Source organism: Vitis riparia, chromosome 8, assembly GCF_004353265.1.
Source record: "Vitis riparia cultivar Riparia Gloire de Montpellier isolate 1030 chromosome 8, EGFV_Vit.rip_1.0, whole genome shotgun sequence".
In the NCBI taxonomy this organism is placed as follows: Eukaryota; Viridiplantae; Streptophyta; class Magnoliopsida; order Vitales; family Vitaceae; genus Vitis; species Vitis riparia.
This window is the reverse complement of record NC_048438.1, coordinates 3939269-3959623: the sequence shown is the minus strand read 5'-3', so window position 1 is coordinate 3959623 and position 20355 is coordinate 3939269. Positions and strand designations below refer to the sequence as shown.

Genomic DNA, 20355 nt, shown 5'->3' with positions numbered 1-20355 from the left:
CTTCAAGCCTGGTTTAGTTTATTTTCATATGTGTGTGTGTGTGTGTTATGTGAAGATAAGGTGTTGGATTCGACTGAACAATTGGAAATAAATTCAGTTGTAATATTAGAAAATGGTGTTCCTGGAAAGCATTTTGTGAGTTAATTTCAGCCACTAGAATTTAGCAGTAAAACTAAATTCTTCTAGCTTCTTTGATTTCTAGGTAAGATTGGAGTTGGTGACACAAACTATAACTTCATGTCATTCAATTGGTCTTATGATGGTTAAAAATTATTATTTGCATTTTCCTACAATGCTAATGGCATTGAAATTATCTAAAGCATGTTCCTTTGGGTCTTAATTTTTAATATCAAAGAATCACATTTGACTCTTGTTATTTGGTTAGATATTCCTGGCTTGACCTTCTTTATCTTTGCTTCAAACTTTGGATCTTGAGCTGCATTAGAAAAGTTTCCTATGGATATGCTTGTTTTCTTTCTTTTTGAGCACCATCTAGTTGCATCAAAATGATGTAGTTCAGATATTTGGAAAAGATTGAGCTTGTGATAAGGTAGAATAATGGTTCTTTTTATTTGGTTTTATTTTAGGTTGATGTAGGGCTGGGTCAAGAGCAACCAGACACAGTTAAAGCTGTGACCATGGCAAAAGCAGTGGAAGCTGGATCAGTTTCAGTTTCTGAAAACATCAATCCAGAAAAGCTTTTTGTCAGTTGAACTCTCACTTTAAGCTTTTTATCTACAACTGCAAGTTCTAGGTAGCTTTTAGCTTGACCTACCATTGGATGTATGCTTAATCACATTTTTGTTTGGTCTTTTTTATCACAAAATTAAGTTTTCCTATAAATATGCTTGTCTGACTTGTTTATTTCTTTTTACTGCTGTCGAAGTTGTGGCATTATGTAGTTCAGATATTTGGAAAAAATTGAGTGTGCTATAAGTTAGCCTGATAATATTTGCATTTGGTTTGCTTTAGGTTGATGAGGTGAAGGCCGGAGTGCAGCCAAACTCAATTAAAGCAGTGGATATGAGAAAGGCATCAGAAACTGAATCAGTTTCAGTAACAAAAAATATTGTCTCAGAAAAGCTTTTTGTGAGTTGAAATGTCATTTAAGCTTCTTATCCACTATGGATTTATGCCTTAAAAAGTAATTTTCTTATTTTTTTGGTTAAAATAATTTCTAGCATGACTGCCTTTATCTTTGCCTTGTCCTGGGTCTTGAACCACTCACAAGATAAAAAAAAATTGCCCATAGGTATTCTTGTTGATATATTTGTTCCTAGTATCTTGCTGTTGCATTGTATTGATGCATTTAGAAAGATTGAAAGTTGCCATCTGTTAGATCGGTGCTTTCTGCATTCTTTTGCTATTGGTCAAATGAAGCAAAGGGTGTAAAAGACTGTCACAGTTAAAGTTTTAGACACCATAATAGCATTCTAAACTAAAGTAGTTGCAATTACTGATAGTTTTGAAAATACAATTGGCAGCTTGAATGGATCTTTGAAGGGTGGGTGAACATGTCCTTTTTGTTTCTCCTTTTTAATTTAAGTGAATTAATCCTAAAACAATGCAGAATTAAAAACTCATTTATTTCAATCTAGTCAATCCAATTAATCAAACCAACCAACAATAATGTAGGAAAGGTAATTGAGACAAGACATGGTATTGATGTGGAAAGCCCCAAAACGTAAGTTTGAGTGCATGAATACTAATTAGGGATGGCAACATGGTGGGTCTTTTGGGTGACCTACCCCACTCCTAATAGGTCAGGTTTGGGTAGCTTTTAAATGGATTAGGGACAGGTTTTTGGAACAAGGAAGAAAACCTAAAGAGTTTGGGTTGGGAATGGATATTTCAGATTGCCTTACATGCCCCGGTATACCATATATTTACTTATTTACTCTCTCCTGTCTACAAACAGCCAAATAGATACCCTTATATATTCTCCTCAATTCCCTCAAATTTATACCTGACCTAATTCCCTCATCCCTAAAATTTTTCCAATATCCAGGGTTGAGAAAATTGATAATTTAACTGAAATTTCAAGAAACTGGACAACTTGATGTGGAGGGTGTACTAAGCAAAATCTGCAAAAAATTGGGGGCATCGGTGAAATACCATGGAAAGGGGAAGACATAACCCTTTTTCTTTTCCCTCTTCATATTCAATTTTTTTTAAAGATCATTTATTTTTTATTTTTTTGGCTTTTGGATTTTGGTTCAGTTGTTACAGTTTCTGAACTGCTTTGTTTTAGCTTTGCATTTCTAAGAATTTTAGTGTTTCTTTGACTCTGCATATGAAGAGAAGGCAAACTCAGTTATAGCCATAGGAACAACTAACTGCTTGTAATCAAAATGGTTCAAATATGAGAAAATCAATGGCTGGAAAAGGTTCTTATGAGTTGAATTGTCACTTAAGCTTCCCATATACTCATAGGTTCTCACTTGTTCAAGGTTCATTTCCCCCCCTTTTTTTTTTCTTGTTGGAGTGAATATGTACCAGTACAGTAGTTTAATCTTCCCAATAAATGCAATTAATACTATTCAATAAGTTGTGCTTATGATGATCTATTGTGGAATGTTTATAACATGCACACAAAATACGATGATGAAAAGGATGACCAAGATTATTCAGCATGCAAGCTATCTAATGTCACCTATTGCAATTTTACAATGGAATTTAATTTCCCATCCTTTTGGGTCTTAAATTGTAGGTTTCAAACTTCAAAATTGATGAAGAAAGGATATCACAAGAGGCTAAGAAAAAATGCACGAAAAATGAGGAAGTCATGAGTTCTTTAGATGAGTTCAAAATGCTTTCAGATCTGAGTAACTTCAAGAACCTTGCTGCAATGATGGAAGCTGAGGCTTTTATGAGGTGTAAGAAGAGCAAGAAAAGGAGGAAAAAGAAGAGAAACATGGAGTTTGAAGTGCCATTTCCAATAAATGTATGTATTCTAGATTTGTTCCTCTTTGTTTTAATTTCTCACTATCTTATTGTCAGAAAAGAATCAGAACAAGAGAGTAATGAAATGAAACATTTTGTTTTTCCTTCATTTTTGTAGAAATATTAGGATTAGGGTTGTTTGTTAAAGTTTTTGTTTTATTTTCAAATAAATATGAACTGGTTATATTGATCTGATTTGGAATTTCAGATACTGTCAAAATTGTTAGGTCCTAGATTTGTGGTTTTTTTGTTACACGGTTAAGATTCAAACCTTGGCTTATTTATTCCCATGTAATTTCAGAATTGTTTAATAATAAGAATATCCTTTTTTCTTCTCTATTCTGCATACATGGTATCAAAGCCATGACTGCAGCAAATAGAGCAAATAGAAGCTCTGTGTCTTCAGGTGTCGTAGGAGGCACACGACCAATATCTTCAGTAAGTCCCAGTGGATTTGAAAATCCATCTGTTCAATTAACTGTTCGCAAATTGAATGGTAAAAACTGCATGGAGTGGGCATAGGATCTAAGTAATCCTAGTTCGGCAGCAAAGGATAAATAGATTCAGAGTGCTACTCGCTCATTCTAGGTATATTCAAGAAGAAAGGAACTCTTTGTTCAATTAATGTAGGTTCATAATTTAGAATCAATCTTTGGTGTTGATAATATTGAGGTAACTCCTAATTCAGAAGATTATAAAAGTAATGTGCCTATTGTTGATGATTATGATCTTCCTATAGCAATTATAAAGAGTGTTAGGAAATGTACTCAACAACTGGCATATCTGTTGTCTCACTTTGTGTCCTAATGAGAAGCTGTCTAGTGGTCATAAAAGTTTTTTTATCTGCCTCAACACTATTACTATCCCAAAAACTGTCTCTTAAGCATTGAGAATTAAAGAGTGGAAAGAAGGTTGAGATGAATGCACTTGAGAAAGACAAAACATATGACTTGGTGGAACTGCCTCAAGGAAAGATGTTAGTTGGATGTAAATGGGTTCTCACTGTGAAACATAAAACGGATGGATCACTTGAACGGTATAAGGCAAGATTAGTAACTATGGGGTATACTCAAACTTATGGGATACATTATCTTGAAACATTTCCTCCCATTGCAAAAATGAATACTGTAAAAATCCTATTATCTTTTGTAGCTAATCATGGATAGAGTTTATAGCAATTTGATGTAAAGAATGCCTTTTTACATGGTGATCTTGATGAAGAAATCTATATGGAAGTTCCTCCAGGGTTTTGAGTAAGAAAAGAATAAGGTGTACAAGTTGAAAAAGGCACTTTATGGCTTAAAACAGTCTCCCAAGACTTGGTTTGGTAGGTTTGCTAGAGTAATGAAAGCTTTGGGTTACAAACAAAGTTAGGATGATCACATATTGTTTGTCAAACATTTTGCTTTAGGGGAAGTTACACCTTTATTAGTTTATGTGGATGACATAGTGGTAACAGGAGATCACATGCAAGGAATGGAGGCATTGAAAAGGTGTTTATTGCAAGAATTTGAGATTAAAGAACTTGGTAGGTTAAAATACTTCCTCGATGTTGAAGTGACCCCCTCTTGACATGGGATCTTTATATTCCAACAAAAGTATGTGCTGGATTTATCAACTGATATAGGGAAACTAGGGTGTAAACCAGTGGAGACATCCATTGAATAGAATCACAAGCTTTGTGAGGCCCAAGAAGATGTGAAGGTAGATAGAGAATCCTATCAGAGATTACGTGGCAAACTAATTTTCTTTTTGGTGTAGCGGAAGGTTTGTTTCGAAATGAAATAGAAAAACACTCAAGAATAAACATAAAGATCACAATAGGATCTGAAAATTAAGGAATAATTCTGAAAAGATATATTGAACTCTTCTCTAACAATTACAATAAGCCTCTAAATAATGTTGTAATGTAAAAATAAAGGAAATAACTAAAATAGGAAACTAATGATGTAGAAAATAGAAACTAACCTAAAATAGAAACTAATGATGAACTTAAAATAGAAACTAATGATGTAAGAAACTAAAAAGGAAGCCAAGGAGGGATACGCTAAGTGGGTGTCCATGGAAGAAACCCATTGGAGACACCTATCAAAGGAGTTATGGCTAAGGGAAGGGGATAGAAATATGGGCTATTTCCATTGTATGGCAACTACTCATCGAAGAGTTAATTCCCTGGACAGAATCAAGATAAATGGGGTGTGGTTATTAGAGGAGCAAGAAGTGAGGGAAGGGGTAGCGAACGCCTTTCAACAACTGCTCTTAGAAAGTTTGGATTGGAAGGCGGACATAGGGAGACTGCAGTTAAAGCAGATCAGCCAACAAGAAGTGGAGTTGCTGGAGCTCCCTTTTTCTGAGACTGAGGTCCATGCTACTTTAATGGATATGAATGGGGACAAAGCCTTAGGACCGAACGACTTCACTGTGGCTTTTTGGCAAAACTGTTGGGATTTCGTAAAGGAGGAGATATTGGATATGTTTAAGGAGTTCCATGAGCAAAATTCTTTCCTCAAGAGCCTTAATAATACGTTTCTGGTCTTGTTACCAAAGAGAGGGGGGGCTAAGGACCTTGGGGATTATAGACCCATCAGCCTGTTAGGGGGGTCGTATAAATTGTTGGCTAAGGTGTTGACCAATAGATTCAAGAAAGTGATAGGAAAAGTGGTTTCCCCAGATCAGAATGCGTTTGTCATGGGGAGACAGATCCTAGATGCTTCTTTAATTGCAAATAAGGTAATTGATTCATGACAAAAAAGGGGAGAGAAAGGCCTAATTTGCAAATTGGATATCGAGAAGGCGTATGACAGCATTAACTGACAGTTTTTGTTGAAGGTTTTGCAAAAAATGGGGTTTGGGTCAAAGTGGTTGGGATGGATGTGGAGTTGTATATCTATAGCCAAGTTTTCAGTCTTGGTGAACGGAGTGCCAGCCGGGTTCTTTCCAAGTTCTAAGGGGCTGTGCCAAGGGGACCCTCTTTCCCCCTACCTATTTGTCATGGGAATGGGAGTGTTGAGTGTTCTAATTAGGAGGGTTGTTGAAGGGGTTTTTATCTCTGGGTGTAGCATCCGGCGAGGTAGAAGACAAGCTGTCAATATTTCACACTTACTCTTTGATGATGATACAGTCGTTTTTTGTGAGGTGAAGAAAGAACACTTAACGCATTTGAGCTGGATTCTTTTTTGGTTTGAAGTTGCTTCAGGGTTAAGGATTAATTTGACCAAAAGTGAAATTATACCGATTGGGGAGGTGGAAGAGGTGGACGAGATGGCAGTGGAACTAGGGTGTAGGGTGGGACAGCTGCCTGCAGTCTACTTGGGGCTGCCATTGGGGGCGCCTAATAAGGCCTCTTCCGTGTGGGATCGGGTGGAAGAGAGAGTGAGGAGGAGACTTACCCTTTGGAAACGTCAATATATATCCAAAGGTGGGAGAATTACACTTATAAAGACCACGATGGCTAGTATGCCCTTGTATCAAATGTCCCTTTTCCGCATGCCAAAGACAGTAGCAAGGAGGTTAGAAAAGTTGCAAAGAGTTTTTTTGTGGGGAGGGGGTAATCTGGAAAAGAAAGCCCTCTTAGTCAATTGAGAGGTGGTTTGTGTGGATAAGGAAAAGGGGGGGCTTGGCTTAAGAAAGCTAGCCTTCTTGAACAAAGCCTTGCTTGGCAAATGGATATGAAGATTTGCTTGTGTTAAGGGGGATCTTTGGAAGCAGGTGCTTGTGGTGAAGTATGGGCAAGAGGATCTTGGTTGGAGGACAAAGAAGGCAAATGGGGCGTTTGGAGTAGGGGTTTGGAAGGAGATCTTGAAGGAATCTGTTTGGTGCTAGGAAAATATGGCGTTTAAAGTGGGAAAATGCACCAAAATCAGATTCTGGACTGATCTTTGGTGTGGGTGTACAGTGTTGTTCCAAAGATTCCCGCATCTTTATGCTATGACTATTCATAAGAATGCCACAGTGGAAGAGATGTGGGACCAGAATTTCGGTCAAGGCGGTTGGAATTTAAGGTTTCTTAGGGACTTTAATGATTGGGAATTGGATATGGTAGACAATTTGCTTCTTGTTTTGAGGGGTCACAGGATTACTTTGGAGGAAGACTTGGTTTTTTGGAAAGAAGGAAGAAACGGGTAGTTTAGAGTCAAGAAAGTGTACAGCTTGTTGGTAAGCCCCATTGTCACCGTTTTCCCAAAAAGTAACATTTGGGTGGATAGAGTTCCAACCAAAATTGCGTTCTTCGCGTGGGAAGTCGCTTGGGGGAAGGTGCTTACTCTTGATAGACTCCAGAAAAGAGGGTGACAGCTTCTTAATTGTTGTTTCTTGTGTGGTTGCGAAGAGGAAACCGTAAATCATATTCTAATACACTATACAGTGGCTAAAGTGTTGTGGGATATTGTTCTTGGTTTGTTTGGCGCTCAGTGGGTTTTTCCAGAAACTGTAAAGGAAGTTTTATTTAGCTGGAGGGGCTCTTTTGTGGGGATAAAAAGGAAAAGGATTTGGAAATCCATTATGCTGTATATTTTTTGGACGGTTTGGAAGGAGAGGAATAGACTAACTTTTAGGGGAGGGGGCGGGTGTTACCAATTCAGAAGCTTAAAAATTTTTTTGTTTGTAATTTATGGGGTTAGGCTAAATTGTATTGGAAAGGAGCTGCTCTCCCTTATAGGCTTTCTGGAGTGGTTAGCTTCCAGTTAAGGGTTGGTGAGTTTTTTGTTTCTTCTTCTTTTGGTTGCGAGGCCTAAGCTGTCTTGTATACTCCTTGTATGCTTTGTGACTTTTTTGCCTCTTGTTAATACATTTTGCGCTTATTTATCAAAAAAAAGAAAAAGAAAAAGAAATTAATGATGATTGTGTGCTGCATCATTTTCTCATACGGACCAGACATAGCCTATGCTATAAGAGTGGTGAGTCAATTTATGCACAACCCAAAAGAAGTACATCTTTGAACAAAACATCGAATTCTAAAATTCTTAAAAGGTACTTTAGGAAAGAGGGTGTTCTTTAAATTGACATTGGAAGCATACACAAATGTATATTATGTTGGATCAATTGATGGCAAAAAATCAACTTTAGGTTATTGTACATTCCTCGAAGTTAATCTTACAATGCGGAGAAGCAAGAATTAGAATATAGTTGCAAGGTTAAGTGTAGAAATCAAGTTTAGAACTATGGAATTAGGAGTTTGTGAGCTTCTATGGTTGAAAATAATTTTGGAAGATCTAAAGATTATATGGAAAGGACCTATGAAACTATATTCTATGCAACATTACCACACCAATCATGTGGAAGTAGATAGACATTTTATAAAAGAGAAGTTGTATAACAGATTAATTTGTACTCCATTTGTGTTAACCGAGGGTTAATTTGTAGATATGTTATCTAAAAGATTGAGTGGTACTTCATTTCAGTCTATTATTAGCAAACTGGAAATGAATAATATCTATTCACTAGCTTGAGGGGGAGTGTTGAATATTATTACAATTGTCGAATATTATTACTATTGTATTATGCAATTGTAGAAGATATATAGCTGTAATATACAACTCTGTTAGTTGTACAATTGTCAATGAAATATATATATATATATATAGCAGTAGAAAAGAAAGAATAAGGAAAAAAGGAAAGTATAAAGAAGAATCCCTACAAATTAGGGATTATATACATAAATATACACATAACTATATTCCAATAAAAAAATAAAATAAAAAATATGCACAACTATATCTATTTATTTATCCATCTATTTATCTATATATATATATATATATATATATATATATATATTATATATATATATATATATATATATAGCAACGTGTCTATCTATTTCACCATAGTGGCTTGCTCGAAATCATAATAACCTATTATTATTCAATCGTTGAGATTGAACTAATTAATTCAATCCAATAGTTTTTAGGAAACATTAAAATTGATGAATAAAAATTTGTTTAAATAGGGATTTGACCGTTCATTTTAGGTTATCTCAGTTTTTTGTTTTTTTAATTTAACAATGGGCTTTCGCATAGTTTTTGTTTCCTAGAATATAACTGTTGAAACTAGATAGTTTTGCCATCAATTCATGCACATAATTCTCTTTCTCCCCTCCTCTCTCTCTTTCTATATATATATATATATATATATATATATAGTTGCATGTATATTTATGTATATAATCCCTGATTTGTAGAGATTCTTTCTTATTCTATTCTTTTTTCCTTATTCTTTCTTTTTTGTTGTTGTATATATATTTCATTGGTGGGATACTTTCAAGGTATGAATAAAAAATACAATTTTTCTCCATACATTCCTCAATTTGAAGTGTCCTTTTGGGTTAAGATGGATCTTTTGTTGGGAAGAAGAAGAAGAAAGCTTGAAGAGCACTCCTTTATGTTTATTTTATATCATTTGGAAGGAGAGGAATAAGAGAACTTTTGAAGAAACGGAAAAAGTAGATCAAACAATCAAACATTTCTTTATATATAGTTTCTTGGGATGGGTTAGAGTGTATATAGGTAATCATTCAATGTCTATGGTGGTTGTCATTGATTAATTAGGCTCTAAGTATGGAGAGGGTGTTGTTTTGTTGTCTCACTCTCCACTTTGTATGACCTTTTGGCGTCTTTCTGTACACCATGTGTATTTTTGTGTGCTTTTTTGTTTAGGGCTTTTAATAGATTTGATCTTTGTCTATCAAAAAATTTGAACAAATGTAAAATTAACAATGATTTTGCAAATGAACAAGGATGTAAATAGCTTATTCTTCTTCATCCTTGTTGAAGATAGCAACGATTTACCAAATTCCAACCTCACCGGTTTAATTGAGCCTACATCCAAATCCTCTCTCAAGCCACATCCCATTCAAATAACCACACCTTTGATGGGATCCATGAATTCCGATAACTGTTGTAGGAAACTCCTTTCCAAATTCTATCTCCAAATGATAATAGAGTTTAATTCCTTCCAAATCAATCTATCCTCTACATTTCTCATTAATGGTTTTTCTTATATCATGAAAAAGCCCTCAATCCTATCCAACTCCTAACCATGGAAATGTTCCCACACATCCATGATCAAAGCATCCTTTAAGTTGATAATTGAGAACAAGAAAGGGAAAAAGATAATGGAGATTCACCACAACAAATGTCCATACAACTTCATGTTATTGCCTTCATTTGTAACAAAATTGTTTATACTTTTGAAGACTTCTCATCCTTTCCTTACTGCCTTTCATAACCTAACCCCATGCACATACCTCACTTTGTGGGGACATTGGCCACCTACTTCTTCTCCAAACTTCCCCACTATAACCCATTTCCAAAGGGGCATCCTTCCAGAGGTAAACCTTTAACACCGTTTGCTAAGCAAAGCCTTTTTAAGAACAGGCTAGTCTCTAATACCAAATGCTCTTTTCTTCTTGTCCATGTAAGCAATTAACTATACCTCTAAATGAGATAATTTCTCAAGGGCTCTACTTTCTCAAAGGAAAGTTGTGTTTTCTCCTTTATAAAAACAAAGTATGTATTAAATATGGTAATAAGTATAAGAGAAGGATGAGGAATCCTCCCTAAAATACAATAAATAATAAAAAAGTATTAGACTAAACTCCTCCACTATATTCGGGAGGCCTTTACAATGCATGGGAATATGCAAAAAACAACTTAATATTCCATATGGTTGATAATATCTCCAACCAAAATCTTCCTCTCCTTGCTAACCACACCCTTTTGTTCTACACATAGTTACAATCAAGTTGAATAATATTGAGAGGAATGCCTTTAAAAATGTTGGTGTAGGATGCTCAAAAGGTGGAATTGAATTGAATTAGGTCCCATATAGTTTCTAAAGTTCTCCCCTTGTCCTAAAAAATCCTACTAGTTAGTTCCTACCACAAGATCCAAATCAAAGTGAGGCAAGCTATTTGCTAGGGGACTTTGCCTCTCTTGGTACTCCTTAAACCCTTATAAGAGATGGTAAACATGTTGCATATACGCTTTGGAGGAACTTAATCCAAATTGACAAGACTGACTAATTTGTGCCATAATCCCAAAGTTAGTGGACAATGTAGAAAGAGATGATCAACCTGTTAGGATAGAGCCTTTAAAAGTATGACATGATGTAATAAAATAAAATTTTATTTATATATATTTGTTTATTATGATTTTTTATTTCACTTTTATATCCATGATTGTATTATTTCTTATTTGAGCATTCACACCTATATCACTTGCATTGTACATGACTTGGATACATCGGGAGTTACACAATAAATATGAGTCATGAGTTCCTTGCAAGATGGTAAGTTGTTCACAACTGATTCATGGAATTAGACAACCTATTTGAGAGTTTAGTGCACTACCTCCTAATTAGAAGAATGACTTGTCTTAGTCATCGAGATGAGTTTCCCACGGTGAGTGCACTAGTATGTATGGTTGCATATTAGATAGGACTTACGATGAATCATGATATTAGCTATCGGGTAGTCATGACTTCACTAAACTATTATGCTGCATGAGCTCTCAACTTTGAGAGAATATTGAGCTAATGTTGAAGTTTACAGTGACTTTGACCCATGAATGAGATCGTAAGGTGGTCATATATTTCTTATAGATTGAGTCACTATAGATTAAAACACATGACAATAGGTATTCTCAAAATAGGCATTGTGATATCTCATAGAATTGAGATAAAGCGTCTCCTTTGGTGATCTTAAGGACTTGTGATCATGTAATCTAAATAATTCCTTAAGTGGAATTTGACATATATTCTTTGTGGATTATAATAGGTCAATTGATCACAAAATAAAAGGATATCAGACTTAAGAATAGTTGAGTTAATCTTGGGAGGTTGATAGTATCTACCTTATTAGATTATGGACATGTAGTGATTTGGATTTAATCAATTTTCATCTTAATATAATTTCATAGGGTATTGGAGTATAGTTAACGAACTTTAGTGGAATGTTGAGTCAACTTCATAATTGAATTATGAGGGAGTTAAGAATTTTCTATGGGTTTTAATGGTTCCCAGTTGAGTTCATATTCTTTTTTGGCACGAAAGCTTGAGGTTTATGAAGAATTAATCATTTAGTGTAAAGGACATTTTGGTAAAAGTGCAAGGCTGCACAGGATTTTATGATTAATTATTTTTTGGGTTTTTGGGATTGGGTTAATTAATTAATTGAAACCCAATAGAGCTAATTAATTAATTAAGACTCATTGAGTATGACCCAATTTATAGATGGGCCAAAGTCATTTAAACACACAAGGAAGTCTATATAAAACCTTTAGGAGTTTAAGGTTAGACGCACTCTTAGTCTTTATCTTCCAAAGAGCCTCCATCTCTATCTCTCTCTCTCTCTCTCTTTCACTCTCACTCAAAAGGTGTGTAGCCACTCTACATAAGTGCAAAGGTTCAAGGGAGGAGTAATCGGGTGGGGGAATCACGAGGTGATTGAGACCTTCTTCATTGATTGGATTTTGATTTAGGGACATCTAGATCATAGGAAAAATGTTGTAAACCCCTAGATCTAAGTTTTCGTTTATGACAACTTCTGTTGTGCTTAGATCTAGATTCTTAGGATGTTTGGATGCATGAACCCTTATGATTTGGGGCTTGGAATGGTTTTTCCACATATTTTGGATCTCCAGTTGGGAAGAAATAGGTTGGTCGTAAGTGGGTGTTTATAGTAAAATATGAGGCAGATGAGACACTTGAGGGGCATAAGGTAAGATTTATAATTAATGGATATACTCAAAATCATTGGATAGATTATCAAGAAACCTTTGCTTTGGTGGTAAGGATAAATACTATTTATATATTGCTATCTCTTAGTACTAACTTTGAATATTGCTATCTCTTGCTACTAAGTTTGATTGGCCCTTATAGCAATTTGATGTAAATAATGCACTCTTCCATGGGAATTAAGAGGAGGTGGTTTATATGGAGATATCGCTTGGTCTAGAAGAAAATTTCTAGGGAACAAGGTCTGTCAATTGAAGAAGGCTCTGTATGGGCTTAAATAGTCCCTTAGAGCTTGGTTTAGAAGGTTTACTAAGACAATGAAAAGCATGAATTATATTTAAAGCCAAGGGAATCATACACTATTTGTTAAACACTCTAGGTATGATAAAATGACTACTCTCAGTTTGTATGTTGATGATATCATTGTGACAAGATACGATTTAGAAGAAATGGAGTGATTAAAAGAGAAATTGGAAAAAAAAGTTTGCAAGTAAGGACATAGGATGTGCTGTCAAGGTATTGAAGTTGCTCGATTAAAGGAGGGAATCATGATTTCATGGAAAAATTACATTTTAGATCTCAGAGAGATTGGACTATTGGGGTTTAAGCCAACAAATACACCAATTAAGGTTGGTCACAAACTTGATGAAGGACTAGAGAGTCCTCTAGTTGAGAGAGAAAGGTATCAATGCTTCATAGATAAGTTAATTTACTTATTACATACCAGACCTTATATAGCATATGCTCCTAGTATGGTGAGCTAGTTAATGCACAATCTCAAGGACGTACAAATGGAGGTAGTTACTTGGATACTTAGATACTCTAAAGTTAATTCCTAATAGTGGTGTTTTGGTAAAAAAAAAAGCTAGGAGGATGACACTTGAGGTTAATGCAGATGTTGATGAGGCAAGATTAGTTATTGATAGGAGATCAACATCTAGCTACTGTACTTTCTTGAGAGGGAATTTGGTTTGGAGTAGTAAGAAATAGCACATGCTTGTTAGTAATATATATATATATCAATTCTATAGTCTAAGAAGGTACATGATGATACTTGTATACAATTACAATTATAGCCTCTTTTAGAAAATGAGTATATGAAACTCAATATCATGGAGAAGGTCTGATGCAAGAGAAGGAGATGGGAAGTAGATTTCAAACAAAAGGATAGCTTCAATGGAATGAGACCAGATATGTCCAGGGGCAATGAATATTATCTTGTCATCTTTAGAAGAAGACTCAACATTCCTAGAGCAGTTTAACTTTCTTTGTTTTTTATTAGATTTGTATATTTTTGAAGGACATCTTATCCTTAATTGTACTTAGTAATTCATGCAATCAAATTTATTGTGTTTGATTTTTTTTTAAAAAAAGGAAAGAAAAACTCAAGGACTTGAGCAGCCCCAGAGGTTATGGAGATTCAGCATCCATGATTGTGGGTGTGAAGGAGTTCAAGAAACAGTAACACTGACAAGATTGAAGCACTAGAGGGCATCCTAAGTAGTTTAGTTCTTACCTTTTTTGTTTGTTTAAAATTTTTATATTATATCTCATCCTTCCCATCAAAAGAAAAAAAAAAGTGTTCCTTTTCCATTCACTATTGATTATTTTTCAATTACTGACAACCATAGTTAATCTTGTGCATTTTAACTGATGCCTTTATTTTCATATTAACCTAGACATATGTGTTAGCACTCAGTAAAGTGTGGCTGTTTATTATGAAGTTCAGTGCAAGGATAAAAGCAACAATAATCCTTTGACCAACTTCAAATGCAGTTGGAGGAAAGGGTTTGAATTGCAACTTCAGAATTCTCTAGTTTTACATGACTTTCTTTTCTTGTTGCTCACTAACCCTACCCAACAACCCTCACACCCACCTCTCCCCCCATTTTGTTTTTTAAATTTGGGTGTGTATATATATATATATATATATATATATATATATATATATATATATATATATATATATATATATATATAAATGCATCTTATTTTTAGGAAGGCCACCAAGAAGTGGAGCTTGCTGGTTTGAAATGACCTTTGTTACATTTCTCTTACTTTAGGTTGATAGTGTGAGAGAACAGAAGCAGGTGGACACATGCAGGAGTGTTGATACAGTGAAATTATTCCAAATTGAATCCATTGATATAAAAGACAATATCGTGCTGCAGAAACTTCTTGTAAGTTGAGAAATTAAATTCAAAATAATATTTCCAAAAATTTATGATAATGGTATTTACTTTGCTTTCACTTCTTTTACCAGCAAGCACCTAGATGTTTTGATCCTCCAGAAAGTAGCTGGAGAATGTGCCACAATAGTGGAGAAGAAGCTCAAACAGCAGTTGCCTGTTCTGCAGAAAAGCAGAAGAAACCATGCTTCCTTTGTGGGAGCTTTAAGCATAGTGGGAATCATTGCAAACAGGTTTTGTAACATTACTTCATAAAATCATTCTGCCTGACTCAGATTTCTTTAGTGTTTTGATGTTAAACTTTGTATGCATCTATTTTCTAATTGAAGAATTTATTTTTGTTGCTAAAGAAATTCTTTGCTAAGCAGTATTTAAATCACACCCAATGAAGAGTATGACATGGAAAGATACTTTTGCCTTCTCAAATTCATGTGGTTCTTTACTCATTCAAGAATTATCTTTAAATTTATTCTATCATTCTAGATGCATAAAGTGGTTTGTGTTACTCCCCTTAGGTTCTGCTCCCCTCAGTTCATTGTCATTATGGGATGGGATGCGAAAGATTGTCGTTTGGAGAAGGCAATTAGGCGGGGGGTGGGGTGGGGTGGGGTGTTCAGCCTGCCTATCTACTTTACGTCCAAGGTTATAGTGAGGCTCAAGAAGATTAAATGAGACTTTCTTTTGGAGACGGGGCTTTGGAGAAAAGGTCATAGTTAGTGAGATGGTTGATTGATTGCATAGATGAGACCGATGCAATAGGTATGTAGTGTGGATGGGAAGAGGGAGGGGTTGGTCATTGAAATTCTTGCTTCTGTACACACTTAAACGATTCAAAGCAAGAAAATTCAAAAGACTTTTTGCTCAAGATTGCAAGAAAGTCGGTGACTAGGGAAGAAATGGATAGAGTGGTTTGAATGGACTCTAAGGAATGAAGTTTTTTCTGTCAAATTTTTTTATTCTATTCCAAGCTGGGGAATTCAATTCCTTTCCCAATGAGCATTATTTAGAATTTATGAGTCTCGTTTAAAGCGAGTTTTTTTTCTTGGGAAGCTAATTTGGGAAAAGTGTTGACTTTATATTAACTTTGAGAAGAGGGTGGTTGTTGATGAACAAATGTTTCCTATGTAAAAGATGATGAGGATTTAATTGATCTGAATTTCCTTCACTATATCAAATCAACAGTGTTATGACAGTTGCTCTTCTCTTCATTTGACATTGTTTGGGTACTACCTTCCATGGTGTGGGAGACTCTTTCAAGCTAGCATGGTTCTTTTGTAGAAGAAAAACAAGGCATTTTTAGGACAATATGGGAATAAATGAATCAAATACTGAACAAAAATGAGGAGTGGCTTGATCAAACATTGAAGTGCTCATTCCTAAATAACCTCTTACCATAGGTTAGGATGTACATAGAAAAAGGTGCAATGCTTTGATTTCATAAATTGGTTGGAATCTTACTGAGGAAGGGAGTAGTTTTTTGTGTTTTCTCTAGCCTTTTGACACCTGTTGTATATATCTTGTGTATTTTTGTTATCTATAAATTCATTTTTCTTATTACAAAGTCTTCTAAGCACAGAACTTGTTCTTTCAGAGGGTCAGCTTGATTAGTTGTAAATTTGTAATTCAGGATTCCTAAACTCTTTAGTTTTTTGGAACAAATTTAGCTATCTAAACTCCTCAGCTTAGTAGTGATACAACTCCATTACATAAAACATGCTAATTGATAGTTGTTAACTGATTGGCCTTGGATTTTCCTTGGTTAAGATTCCTCTAGACCATCCAAAGTCTCCATTCAATGTGGAAAACTACTCTGACAAAGTTTAAAAGGAAAGGTGCAAATGTTGTGGCAAGAGCAAGGTCAGTCAAATGTCAATAGGTACATAGATAAAGGAGGTTTATGGTAGGTAGATGGATTACATAAAACATTTTGTCTTACCTTATTATTCTAGATAGAGTTAGATGTCAAAAAGGATGTAAGGTTTCTTCTTGAGCAATATCATGTAGCCACATGGATTGAGCGATTTTATTTTTGTTGGGTATTTGGAAATTTTGGAAAATTAGTATAATTTATTTTATTATTTATACACCATATCATTATAGAGGCTGAGGTAGAGTTGGTTGTTGCCAGTGAAAAAGTGCTAGATTAGGGTCCCTTGGACATGATTTTGCAAGTGATCAACATAGTTCTTAGAAAATGTGGTTCATTCTCTCATTTGTTCAACTATATGGTTCATTATAAGGATTTCATTCCCCTTCTTGATCTAAGTTTGTACATTGTGGAAGGATGTCTTGGCCTTCTTGATCTTTTTAATTAATAGAAATGATATATTATGTTTCTGATATGTATTAATAAAAAAAGAAAAGATTTTTTTACCATACTGATAGGTAGAGTGGCCAAACTCTAGAGGGTTCTTTCAGCAAAGAGGAGATATTGGTGTCTTTAGTTGACCTGAATGGGGATAAAGCCCCAGGTTCAGATAGGATTCCCATTACATTTTGTTGCAATGTCATGGTCTAGGGACATTTAGGGCTTTTTCTTCATCATTTCTATACATTTGGGTCATCTGGAGTGATCTAAATGTACATTCTTAGTTTGGGTTTATAAGAAAAGGATGGAGGATACTAAGTATTTTAGCCCATTATTTTGCTGGGTGGCTTTGTTCATTTTTTTCTTCACAAAATTTTTGACTAATAATCTAAAGAAGATAAATGAGAAAGTGGTGTTTGATTTTTAGAATGCCCTTTTGGAGGGAAAGCAGATCCTGGATGCTCTTTTATTTGAGAATGAGGTTACTTCTTGAGAGTTTTAGCACCACATAAGTGGGTATTAAAAAACTTATTATCACGTAAATTCAGATTTGTTGCTTTTTTGAGCATGAGCAGAATGTGTTGCTGTCAGAAATGACTTGGATGGATTAGATGTTTCTTTCTTTCCTTTGTTCTTTTTTCTCTCACTTATCAGTGGATGGATTAGGTTTTGCATCTCATTGGTTAGGGTTTTGGTCTTGGTGAATAGGACCCTAATCAGTTCCTCCAAAGCTTGACAAGGTTGAGGCAGGAGGATCCTCTTTCTCCCTATTTATCCATTCTAGTGATGAAGGCTTTGAGATTTTTCAATTCATGAGTGGTGCCCAGGGGGGTTGGGGAGAAGTGGAGGTTTCAGTTCTTACTGATGATTCACTTCTGTTTTGTGAACCGAACAGTTAGCAGTTGATACGTCTATGTAGACTCTCTTGTGTCCTGGGGTGGTGCCTGGTCTAAATATCAATTGAGGACTGTGGGTCAATCCTGGTGGAGAACGTGGACCAAGGTGGTCTCTTTACTTTGTTGTACAGTGGGCAGTTGCTCATCATGTGTTCAGGTTTTTCTGTGGGCATTTTGTTTAGTTCCTCTTTGTTGTGGGGCGAGGCTTGGGTTCTGGAGGAGTTTCATTGATTCAGAATCAGAGTTAATGCAGTCTTTTTTGTGGCCTATTCACCCTATGATTGCACATGGGGTTGTGAAGATCTGTTGACATGGAGAGTCCTTTTACAAATCTGAGTTACGTGAGTTTTTTCTTAGTTTTCAGCTAAGTAAATTAGGGATGTTGGGGGTCCTTCTAAAATGGGTATTATCTATTACAACTGATCAACTTGTTTGACAAGGGTGAATTTTTGTTAAGTGAAGTCGTTTAATACAAAGACCAGAGTCAGCTAACCATTGTGTGGGGGCCAACAGCTTGGGTTCCTTGGTGTTCTCCTTGTTCAATCAAAAGAGGTTGTAAGAAGGCTTGGAGGATGACCTTCTTATGCTTGCTTTTGGAGCATCAGGAAGGGCAGAATTGTAGGATTTTGGGAGACTAGTTTGGAATTGACTTTAAAAGATCTGATTCTTAAAGACAAACTTTATTGATAGCTTGAGTTGACTTTAGGCCGTTATGATGTGGCTTCTATTTCTCTTTATGAAGTCCTTGGTCTCATACATACCTTGTGATTGGGTTGCACTCCAATTGTGCTCTTCCTTTTAATAAACATTTGCAATTTGCCTAACATTGAAAAAAGGAGAAAGCTGTCGTAGCTTTCCCAATGAATCCTTACTGTGAGGTACTTCTGCCAGATGTAGGAAATTTTGATTATTTTAATATAGTTTACTCAGTATGATGTTTTAATCATCTGTGGTATCTCAGCAGGCTCGTAATTGCTTTGTCTATGAAAGAAGTCAGCATACCAGAAGTTGTCCAGAGAAAAACCAAGGGAACTGTCCAAGTTCCATGATATGTTTAAGATGCGGAGGTTCAGGGCATGATATGCTTTTTTGTAGGAACGAGTATTCCTCTGATGATCTGAAGGTTTGTATGATATTCTGTGGCCTTGTTCGTCTTTTTTCTTAGTCAGGATGGAACACGTCAGAAAAGTCCAGCTGAAAATGGTTTTGGAATCTTGTTTTATGAGAATTTTGGATGAGCAGGAAATACAGTGTTATGTGTGCAAGAGATTTGGCCATCTTTGCTGTGTTGATTTCCCAGATATACCACGACAAGCTTCTTGCTACAAATGCGGCCACTATGGTCACTTGGGTTCTGTAAGTCATACTTGCTACTCATTTTACATTAGGATCTGTATGTTTTCATAGGGCATGCTTAGTGGATAGAGCAACTGCACAATTCTTACAGAGCTTCATCCATGAAGGATTGCACGAAGTGACATGGTGACATTACCAACTCAATGTGATTGCTATATTCTATAAGTTGGAAGAGATGAATGAAAATATCCCCAAGGTTCAGGTCCAAAATCCCCACCCCTTAAAGTTACTTTGCGTTGGGCTACCGCCTTTCTTTTTTTGTTGTCTTTTCTGTCCGTCTCAAATCTGTAGGATCTACCTTACCAAATGATAGAGGTTGTTACCTTCGGTGTCTCTTGTAGGATAAACTGAGGATGGGTGGTGATTCACCAACTACTGTGAGATTTGTCACAAGGACAATGGAGATTTTTTTACGTTCCATGTCTGCATCTAATGATATGAACACAGAGATCACAGAAGAGAACACACAGAATACTGGGTGAGTTGCTGGTGATTCACCTATAAACACTTCCAGGAAAGCTGGAGCGAATGTTTGGGGGTGTTAACTGCAAAATCTACTATGAAAGGCCATGAGTTTTCCACCTTTGCAGTGAATAAATAGATCTAAAGGAAAAAGAAATTAAAAGAGAAAGAGTTTTCAGTATTGTAGCTGTAAAGGGGTTTGGTCTAGAGAATGGCTAGGCTCTTTCCTTTTTGGTGTAATGCATGTGCATACATATTATCCTGGCAACTTTTGGAAGGAGGGAAGCTGCAATAATTTATGGTCAATTTTAGTATTTTTCTAACTCAACGCCTTAAACTTTTTATTGATTACTTTTCCGACTTAATTTTCCGCTTCGGAATTTTGCTGAATTGCTATGGTATGTTTCCCTGGAACTCATTCTTGCTTTGTTTATTATTTTTTGATAGGGAAATAGAACAATAGGCTAAG

At 35.6% G+C, this 20355-nt stretch overlaps 1 protein-coding gene across 16 annotated transcripts in view; it reads left to right on the top strand.

The window, feature by feature from the left end:
- The window catches only part of LOC117920112, an 81024-nt gene that overhangs the window by 14533 nt on the left and 46136 nt on the right, over window positions 1–20355 (top strand). For 6 of the 16 annotated variants that reach the window (XR_004652191.1, XR_004652196.1, XR_004652195.1 and 3 more), the window contains 8 exons: window positions 588–704; window positions 973–1089; window positions 2711–2944; window positions 14739–14855; window positions 14939–15097; window positions 19033–19191; window positions 19311–19626; window positions 19766–20251. Coding sequence is in view for 3 of the 16 variants with exons in the window: in XM_034837471.1 (XP_034693362.1) it covers window positions 588–704; window positions 973–1089; window positions 2711–2944; window positions 14739–14855; window positions 14939–15097; window positions 19033–19191; window positions 19311–19475 (1068 nt within the window). In the remaining 13 variants the exon portion in view is untranslated. The other 10 variants (XR_004652201.1, XR_004652200.1, XR_004652197.1 and 7 more) reach the window with 7 other exon arrangements.